The sequence below is a fragment of the Monodelphis domestica genome, chromosome 4 (assembly GCF_027887165.1).
Source record: "Monodelphis domestica isolate mMonDom1 chromosome 4, mMonDom1.pri, whole genome shotgun sequence".
Classification (NCBI taxonomy): Eukaryota; Metazoa; Chordata; class Mammalia; order Didelphimorphia; family Didelphidae; genus Monodelphis; species Monodelphis domestica.
In genome coordinates, this window is record NC_077230.1 from 379,055,645 (window position 1) to 379,066,000 (window position 10,356).

General features: G+C 48.1%; 1 protein-coding gene across 1 annotated transcript in view; it reads left to right on the top strand.

The window, feature by feature from the left end:
• SLC9A1 (solute carrier family 9 member A1) overlaps window positions 1–5,610 on the top strand; it is a 72,144-nt gene extending 66,534 nt beyond the window's left edge. The window contains exons 6-12 of the mRNA XM_056795464.1: window positions 380–469; window positions 1,318–1,388; window positions 1,501–1,665; window positions 2,046–2,154; window positions 2,506–2,607; window positions 2,972–3,044; window positions 3,726–5,610. Coding sequence (XP_056651442.1) covers window positions 380–469; window positions 1,318–1,388; window positions 1,501–1,665; window positions 2,046–2,154; window positions 2,506–2,607; window positions 2,972–3,044; window positions 3,726–4,036 — 921 coding nt within the window. The 3' untranslated portion in view covers window positions 4,037–5,610. The remainder of the gene's footprint in view (window positions 1–379; window positions 470–1,317; window positions 1,389–1,500; window positions 1,666–2,045; window positions 2,155–2,505; window positions 2,608–2,971; window positions 3,045–3,725) is intronic.
• Window positions 5,611–10,356: the final 4,746 nt, after the last annotated feature.

The following is a 10,356-nucleotide window of genomic DNA, read 5'->3' on the forward strand; positions in this document are numbered from 1 at the left end:
CCCAGAGAGGGAAAGCCAGGGTCTCTTGACTCTCCACACCTGAGCTAGTGTCATCCTTATGTAAATCATTTGAATTTGTTTATTCCTCTGTCCTTCCCGAGGCCCATCTGGGGCCAGAGAAAGAAGAATGAGTTGTGTGTCTTTATGTGCTAAGGAGAACTCGAAATCTCCCTCCATTATGTAGGGTTAGGGGTCCCTCCTCCCCAGGAAAATGTAGCCTTTGAAGTACCCGCAGCAGGGCCCTGTGTGCAGGCTACGGCCATAATGGGTTTCTGCAGAGAGAATCCAACTCCTGGGCGCCTCCCTTTGAGTGGGTTTAGCTCTGGGCTGCTGGGAGGCCTAACCCCCAGAGCTGACTCTCCCTCTTTCTGGCCTCCAGGGCATGACTATCCGGCCTTTGGTGGACCTGCTGGCTGTGAAGAAGAAGCAGGAGAGCAAGCGATCCATCAGTGAGGAGATCCACACCCAGGTGGGGACAAGCCGGGCCTTGGAATGGAGGGGGATAGATAGACAGGCTGAGTGCAGGGCCAGGATGACAAAGCTCTGCAGTCAGGGCTGGCCCAGAGTAGGAAGGCTAGCCCTTCTTCTCTGGGATGGCCGGTGTCGGGGCCTGGAGGTGGAGGCCAGTCTGCCAGCCACTCTGGATTAGAGAGACCTCCGAGGCCCCTGCCAGGTCTTAGATTAGGTCACGAGATGGACCCTGGAAGGCCAGGGAGAGCCTTCCCTGGCTTTGGTAGTAAAGTGCCTTGGCCAGCCTGAGAAGATGGTAGCCAGGACTTGTGGATTTACTACCAATCCATAGCATCTCCTTCCATGCTGGCCCCATTGCCTAGCTCCTAGCTGCACACTGCTCTGCTGAGACGACTCCCCTTCAGGACCACCTAGCGGCTCATTTTCCCGTGAATAAGTATGGGGGAGAGAGGGATGTTCCCTGAGCTCAGGGACCAAATTTGGAAGCACAGACGGGATTTGGAGAGAGGGGGCTCATGGGATGCATGTCCCTGCCTCCAGGAAAGTTGGTTGTGCTCTCCTTTTAGGCTCTCCCCCGGAGGGCCCAGGATGTGTGCTCCAAATGGAGTTTGGAAGATGGAGGAGTGAGAATCCCCTAGTCTCAGGCTTTGGAGCTAGGCTGGGCTGGGCGAGGCGAGGCAAGGCAAGGCTCTGCTGCCATCTTGTGTCCATTCGTGGAACTCTTGTGCAAGTCCATAGAAGATGAGTTGGTGCCTGGACTCCTTGAGCCCAGAGCAGGAGATGGATATCCATGGTTCTGGGAGGGGCTGGGAGGCTTGAGCCCTTGGGGTCTTGCTTCAATTTCAGTTCCTGGATCACCTTCTGACGGGCATTGAGGACATCTGTGGCCACTATGGCCACCACCACTGGAAGGACAAGTAAGCAGGGTTTGGGGTGCAGCCCGCCACCCATGGGCCTGGAGGGCTGGACATCCAGGGAGATGGAATCTGCACACCAGATGCCTGCATACGGTCTGCTTTCCCCCCTCAGAATTAATCGGTTCAACAAGAAGTATATAAAGAAGTGTCTGATTGCTGGAGAACGCTCCAATGAACCCCAGCTTGTTGCCTTCTACCACAAGATGGAGAGGAAGCAGGCCATTGAGCTGGTAGAGACAGGGGCCATGGCCAAGATGCCTTCCCCTGTCTCCATACAGTGAGTGCAGATGCTCCCTCCTGGCTGTACCCTGGGTGGATGGGCAGGCAGGCCCCTTGACCCTGAATGCTGTAGGGGCCGGAGAGAAAGCTGGAATTTTTATTGGAATGCCTGACCCCGAGGCTTGACATTCCTGGGGTCTTGAGGAAGACTTCCAGGGTTTATGGCCTCAGTGGTTAGAGAACCAGGAAGGCTTCAGAGACTGAAGGGGGAGGGGGAAGAAGTCATGCCTCCTGGTCCAGATGCCATTTCCTCCGGGCTCCCCCTAAGTCACAGAAGAGAGATCCAGGCTTTGTCCCCCTCCATCTCCGAACCAGCCCAGACTCCCACAGTTTTGACAAAAATTAGTTTTACTAACCTGGACATCTGATTGTCCCCAGAAACATTCATCCCAAGACCACAGATCGAATTATGCCAAAACTGTCTAAGGATAAAGAGGAAGAGATTAGAAATATTCTCCGCAACAACCTACAGAAGACGAGACAACGAGTAAGAGTCCGGCCCTGTCACACTTACCCCATATTCCTCTCTGCACCCCGAACGGGAATTTCATTCTTGCCCCACATTCCTGGAACCTCCCTCTGCCCAACTCATCCAAAACTGCCCTCAGTCCTCACCTTTTTGTTCAGGAGTCTCCCCTTGTTTGTGTGCCCCCCAGCCCCCACCCACCATGGTAGAATTTTCCTCATGTCCTCTAATGGACCCCCGCCTTCTCTCCCTTGCCACTTTCTGGGTGCCCCCTCCCCCCATATTGGGGTCTTCCTCTATCGACACTTCCTCTTGGCTTGTCTGGCACCTCCCTGTGTGCCCACCCACTGATCTCCCCTGGTCCCTTGGCAGTTGAAATCCTACAACCGACACACATTGGTGGCTGATCCTTACGAGGAAGCCTGGAACCAGATGCTGCTGAGGAGACAGAGGGCTCTGCAAATGGAACAAAAGGTACACAAGGAGGGTCTGAGGAGCCATTCTGGCCAGGGCCCTGACAGCTCCCACCCCACTCCATTCTAGGCCTGCCTGCCCTGAACCTACCTTTTGTCTATTGCTGGGGTCCAACCTCTGTGCTCTCCCCTCTGTTTGGGGCTGGGGGATTTGGGGGGGGAGCTTCAGCCTTTACCCCCTCCCCCAGCCTGTCAGAGGAAAAGGCTCTTTGAGACCATACAGCTCATTGGAATGATGATTGCTGGGTCCTAACCAGAGTGGGTGACGGAGGATTAGAAGGGGGTTGCCCAGTTCTCTTTCTGTGGCACCATACTGCTCTCTGCTCACCCCCTGCATGTTTCTTCTGGTTCTTTTCCTTCCTCAGATCAATACCTTCCTGACGGTGCCACCCCAAACACCAGGATCTCCTACCCTGAACAGGGCTCGAATTAGCTCAGGTATAGCATCCAGGGGCCTGCTCTAGCATAGGGGCTCCCAGCCCAGCGAGGAGTTTGTCCTTAGGATCTTGGGGAAAAAAGTAGGGGGCAAGAGGGATCTGGGCTCCCACCCTCACCCACGGGACTGGCACACACCAATGATGTGTGCCAATGACCAAGATTCAATGGAGAAGTCAGTAAAATTTACTTTCACCCAAAAGAAAGATCTCACATTGAGGAAACAGTCAGAGATGGACAAAAAGGAGTATAAGAAATAAAAGAGCATTTTTTTGAGAGACTTGAGTTGGGAGGGTCCATCCCATCCTTCCACTCTCTTGGCCCACAGGATGAGGAGAGGGGCTCAGAAGCAGCTACCTGGAAGAGGTGAGGGTGGGAATTATGCCATCAGGCCACTGAATCCTGTCCTGTTGCTGCAGCGTTAGGCCCAGAGATCCATCCCATTGCCCAGGGTGAAGGAGGAGACGTAGGCCATGCTTTTACAAGGCTGCACTCTTTGAGGAGGCAACTGTCTGGCCCTAATGGGCAGGTGTCCCGAGAAGAGGCCATGTGTGCATGGCGGACGGGGCATCAGGCTGAGTAGAATAAGGCTTTGCTTGGAAGGGACAGATTGGCTGGTGCTTAGAAGGGCCTCAGCCCTTCTTCCCTTCCCCCCACCCCCTGACTTTCCCTGTTGACCCACAGATCCTCTACCCTATGAGCCAAAGTCTGCTTCTGGGAACCTGCCCACCATCACTGTTGATCCTGCATCGCCCCAGTCCCCAGAGTCTGTGGACCTGGTGAATGAAGAACTGAAGGGCAAAATCTTGCCAGATGATAAGGATGCAGGCCTTGTGATGCAATCCCAGAGGCCCTCCTCCCCGGGCACAGACGACGTCTTCACCCCGGAGCCGAGTGATAGCCCAGGCTCCCAGCGATTACTCCGATGCCTCAGTGACCCAGGGCCCCACCCGGAGCCAGGAGAGGGGGAGCCCTTCATCCCCAAGGGCCAATAGCACATGGGCCACACTGCCCCTGCCCTCCCTTTGCTTGGTGTGCCCCCTCTTCCCCAGCAGGGGCCAGGAGCCACTCCCCTTCCTTACAGCATGGCAGCTGGGCTCCAGCACGGCTTCTCACCCCCACCGGGCAGTGCCCACCCCTCAGAAGGAGGCACCGTGGATGCCACTGAAAAGCTTTATTCCTCTCCCACCCTGTGCCCTTTCCCTCCTGAGGACAGTATGCACATCTCTCCTTGGGGACAAGCAATTGGCATCAAGAGCATCTCCCTCTCTGAATTTTCCATCACCTTCAAAAGCTGGATCTTCAGCATCTTGGCCAAGACTCGGGGCTCTCCCTACTGGCTCTTAATTGTTGGACCAGCCTCTCATTACCCAGCGGACAAGACCTTCCTCCCCTGCCTACTTCCAATAGGCTTTTGTTCTCCTTAAGACCTATTGGTGACTCTAACCAAAGAACCATCCCTCTCCCAGGCAGGCGCTACCTGCCCAGCTGGCCTCTGATCCTGCTCTGGCTGGGGGTGTGGAATCTCAAAGCAATGCAGCTGTTTGCCCCTGCCTGCCCCCAGCCCCTCTTTCAAGTCAAACAACCAATATCTAGTGAGGACCCACCGGATTGCAACAGCAAACCAACGGGAGAAGGGAGTCCATCCCTGCCTGCCTTCAGCACGAGTGGAGAAGCCAGAGTGGCCCAAGGGATGCCAGGAGAGTGGAGATCCTGGAAGGCTCCTTCAGAACAGTGGCGCAGGGGCTGAGCATGGCGGGAGTCCTGCCAACCCTAGAGCACATTCACTGAGCCCTTGGAAACCAGTCTAGGTGGAGTGGAGCTTCATTCAGCTGCCCCAGAATCCAGAGTTCTCAGTCGTGGCCCTCTTGCTCAAAGGTGGGCCCTATCCCCACTGCCCCCAGGGACTCTGCTTATAGAAATGCTGATCCCTGGTGGTATCCTGGTCTCCCCACATTTTCCATTGCCTGAGGATCTCTGGGACTAAGCCAATGACACCCAAGCAATTTCCCTAGGGGAGCCCCTTCCCACAAACCTTTCTGTTCTGTGCCTCCTTGTCAGTCCCAAAATTTTAATCAAGGACTTCCTTCCCCCCAGTATATGATAGCATATCCCTAGGGTTCCTGGTTGGGAGTATATGGCCTCAAGGCAACCTCCCCTCACCAGGGTCCATAGAAGCAACCCCCATTGGGCCCCCAACCGTCCCCTACACACACAACCCTACCTTCACTTTCTGTCTCAGTGTCTGTGATCCCAGAGGAGCCCAGGAGGTCAGGGACTGTTTAGGAACCCCAAGGAGAGGGTCTGAGGCTCCTGCCATCCCCCCACTGTGATTGTGCAATAATATTGTGTCCCCTCTACACACATACACCCCGGCCTGGCTGCCCCTCACCACCATCCTCCCTCGCCCAGGTGAGCTTGCTGCCCCTGACAGAAATCTCTTAGCCATGAGGAGGCTCCTAAGGCATTGGGCAGTGCTCACCCTCGCCCCCTCTCCTTCCCTTTCCTCCCTGTGTATAAAATGAAACAAATCTTTTTCATATTCTAATAAATTAATGTAAATTTTTAATGTTGAGGGTTATTCCTGGGAAATGGAGCCGAGCTGGGAGGGATGCCTGAGGGGTACCGGCAAGGGACCCCAGGATAGGCAGGGTGCAGGGTGGTGTGATGTCCCCAGGGGGCAGAGCAGGCCTTGATAGCACTCCTGGAGCTACTCTGGTGACTGGGAGGGAAGGGAAGGAGAGGGGGAGCTGTTCCCAGGCCTCCCTGTGTAAGGGGTAAAAATTATGGTTGGACTGAATATTTTCAGGTTGGTCACCAGGGATTTAAGTTACTAAATCCCAATGAATTATTCAAGTCAGATTGGCTTTTATGGTAGTTTATTTACAATAGAGGGAAGAAATTAAGGAAATGAGAGAGAAAGAAAAAGAGAGAGAGCCGCTCTAGTCTGGTCTGAACCAGGCAGGAATTCAGAGGCCCCAGCAAAAAAAGGGAGGGGAGGGGCAGAGAATTAAATTTAACACCGCTTCCAGCCATGAGGCCTCCTCCAAGATGAGGGGTCTCTCCAGAGGCTGGTGCCTCCAGAAAAAGTCAAGGAAAGGGAGTCAGCCTTTTCACTATCCACATAGAAGTCCAGGGGGAAGCAGTCTGAGATCTCAAGCCCAATTTCCTCCATGGTTCAGTTCCAAGGCGATGACCTCACAGGAAGTGAAATTTATTATTTATTTATTTAGGTTTATTTAGTCAATTTAGAACATTATTCCTTGGTTACAAGAATCATATTCTTTCCCTCCCTCCACTCCCCCCACCCCTTCCCATAGCTCATGCACAATTCCATTGGGTTTTACATGTGTCCTTGATCAGAACCTATTTCCATGTTGTTGATGTTTGCATTAGGATGATCAATTAGAATCTATATCCCCAGTCATATCCCCTTGACCCATGTAATCAAGCAATTCTTTTTCTTTGGTGTTTCTACTCCCACAGTTTTCCCTCTGAATGTGGATAGTGTTCTTGTAAATCAGTCTGAGTTGTTCTGGATCACTGCATTGCCACTAATGGAGAAGTCCATTACATTCAGTTGTGCCACAGTATATCAGTCTCGTGTATAATGTACTCCTGGTTCTTCTCCTTTCACTCTGCATCAGCTCCTGGAGGTCCTCCAAGTAATTATTCCTTTGAACACAATAGTATTCCATCACCAACATATACCACAATTTGTTCAGCCATGCCCCAATCAGAGGGCATCCTCTCATTTTCCAATTTTTTTGCCACCACAAAGAACATAGCTATGAATATTCTTATACATGTCTTTTTCCCTATGATCTCTTTGGGGTATAAACCCAGCAGTGCTATGGCTGGATCAAAGGGCAGACAGTCTTTTATTGCCCTTTGGGCATAGTTCCAAATTGTCCTCCAGAATGGTTGGATCAATTCACAACTCCACCAGCAATGCATTAATGTCCCAACTTTGCCACCTCCCCTCCAGCATTCATTACTTCCCTTTGCTGCTGTTAGGCAATCTGCTAGGTGTGAGGTTGTACCTCAGAGTTCTTTTGATTTGCATCTCACTGAACTTTTTCATGTGCTTATTAATAGTTTTGATTTATTTATCTGAAAATTGCCTATTCATGTCCCTTGCCCATTTATCAATTGGAGAATGGCATGACTAGAATTTTAAGGCAGTTCTTTGCATCACTTCCTGTGTCTTACATGTACCAATGGTGGCTTAAACTTGGCTTTGGACCGCCCAGGAGGGCAGTCAGTTGTTTCTGATTTGTTGCTTGCTAGCACATGTAGGTCATAGACCTTCCTTCCCCACACTTAATCCTTAAGTGGGGGTGTACACATTCCTGGTGGCTAAAATTCTAAAGAATAAGTAGGGTGGGGGACAGCTGGGTAGCTCAGTAGATTGAGAGCCAGGCCTAGAGACAGGAGGTCCTAGGTTCAAATCTGGCCTCAAACACTTCCCAGCTGTGTGACCCTGGGCAAGTCATTTAACCCCCATTGCCTAGCCCTTACCACTCTTCTGCCTTGGAACCAATACATAGTATTGATTCCAAGAAGGAAGGTAAGGGTTTAAAAGAAATTAAAATTTAAAAAAGAATAAGTAGGGTGGAATAAATCTCAATTTCACAATCCCCCTGATGGTGATTGGGAGACTAATCTCCCCAATTGATTACTTAGCATAATCATCTTGTACCACTAAATCTTCTAACTACAGGTGCATACAAAATTTTACCTTCTAAAAGGAAACTATAATAGAGATAAGGAACTAGAAGAGAGAGAAAGCAAAACCAATATTTTGCTGGGCACATTGACAAAAACCAATTAAGGGGCAGGCCCCTTTTGGCATAAGAGTGTACATTCAAAATAAATGTTCAATCAACCTTCAGTTCAATCAACTACACTCCAAAGTTCATTCTGGATCTTCTTGATGCAGTGTAGGTTTTGCAGTCATCTTTCTGCAAACAGTGATCATTCTCTGGATTTTAGGAGTTAGCAAGCTTCTTTCCTTGAATATTTTTTCTCGAACAAAATTTTAAATCTTGGATTTTTATGAAAATACATTCCCCCTTAAAGAGGGTGTTGAGAAACACCCAGTTCAGCTTAGGATGCATGGTTGAGTTATGGGGTGTATGAATCAATTATCAAAAGAAAACCAAAAACATAAAAAAAATCAAATGGAAGAAAAGATAAACTTTTGGGAGAAAGAAAAATTCAAAATCAGAATCAAATTATGAAAAATCTATGTACATAAAATTTTGAGTAAACAAGAATAAATTCATAATAGGACCTTGTATTAGGGTCCAATTAAAGTAATTTCTATCCCACAAGTCTATAGGACAAAATGCAGTAATATTTTACTTACCCATTTGCAGCCAAGACTATAGGAAGTTGCCATACTATAAGAGAAAAAAGGACTGATTTTTATGTGATAGGGAAGTGTCATTCCCTGCTCTGATTTTACCTTCACTCTCAGGGATAGGGGGAGTGAAGATGATAGCCAAACATCAGTACTTGTCTGTGAGTATTTCACAAAGATTGTGGTATAAGGTGTCTTACGTCTTAACATATGTCAAGCGTTGCAACCTCAAGTCTCACACTAGGTTCAAGTCCTTTTGTACTGGCTTATAAGTTCATCAGTCCTACCTGGATTGGTTTGGTCCTTTTTTCACCTTGTGCTCCTTGGCACTGTGTAATGGCTCTTTTGTCCCCTTCTCCTGGAATCAGACACAATCATTAATCACAGTCCTGTAACATTTATCAACAAATGACAGGTTTCCATAATCTAAAGCTTTTTGGTATGTATTAATATTATAGCAAATATGTATTTTGACTTATTTTATTATGGAATAAAAAAATTAATATTGATTGTATGCACTTTAAGTTCAAGAAATGAGAAAAGAAAAATGAGAAAAATCAAATATTCTAATCAAAATAAAGAAAAGCAATAATAAAATAAAAATTCAGGAATTCAATGTGTTCCCAAAAATAGTATCTACTTGTCTATGGACTCTTGTCTCCAATGCATGTGGTTAGGATACAGTCAATCAGTTTCAATAGAAGATGCTCTCTTTACATGGGAGCAATGAATCCAAGAGTCCTTCTCTCCAATTTTTATAGATGTTGGAGTGGTTAGCAATATTTAGAATGGCCCTTCCCAGGAAGGCTGGGTTGCTCCAGTGTGCTGGAAGTTCTTTATATATACCTTGCCTCCCTGGTTCCAGTCATGAAGTGAAAAGTCTAGTGGTCCTGCAAGTAGTGTAGCTCTGGATATCTGGAGTTCACGCAGTTTGTGCTGTAATTCCTGTATATAGGAAGCAATAGAAGTATCTCCCCCTAATAATGATGTATATGCAGTGGGAAAAGGCTTAGCCTGTATAGGTGGATGTCCAAAAAGCATCTCAAATGGTAAGATGTGTAGGTCTCCCCTGAGCCTGCTTCTAAGGTAAAATAGGGCCAGAGGGAGAATTTCAGGCCATTTAAATGTGTCTCAGTGCATAATTTGCAATAGTTTAAAATTCTCTGTTCATTCTTTCAACTTGGCCTGAGCTCTGAGGATAATATGGTACATGAAATTTGGGAGTTATCCCCAAACAAGAATATATCTGAGATAAAACAGAATCGGTAAAATGACTTTCCCTGTCTGAATCAACACATGCTGGCAGACCAAAGTGAGGAATAATCTCTTTTAAAAGCACCTTGGCAACAAAAGCCACTGTGGCTCAGGCTGTAGGAAATGCTTCCGGCCATCTGGTCAGTTGATCTACTATGACTAGACAAAATTTATATTGTCCAGCCTTTGGCATTGTTATGAAATCTATCTGCAGGTGCTCAAAAGGTGTGTAAGCCAGACGACACCCACCAAAAGCCTTGCCACAAAAGGCATGTTGGTTATATTCTTGGCAGGTAGAGCAGGCTATCCAGACTCTAGATACTATAGTAGTTATACCAGGATCTATCCATACTCTTTTAACAGAGTCCACAATGCCCTGGGTACCAAAGTGACCATTTTTTCAGTTTTTCTTTTAATATTTCAATTTCTTTAAGTTCTCCACTGATTTATTGTTTTTCCTCACACCTTTTTGCATGGCCCTTATAAATGCAGACTGCTACTCTCCTCAATTCCTCCAGGTCCATAGAGTCCCAATTTGGGCAGCTAGTTTTAAAGTAGTCTTTTACCACTGAACAACAATTCTTAATGAATTGTCTATGTATTTTTCTAATATCCCTTTCTCTGGACAAATCAAAGTCCATGTATGTCCATTTCCCACATTAATAAGTCTGTCTATAAACTGAGAGGGAGTTTCAT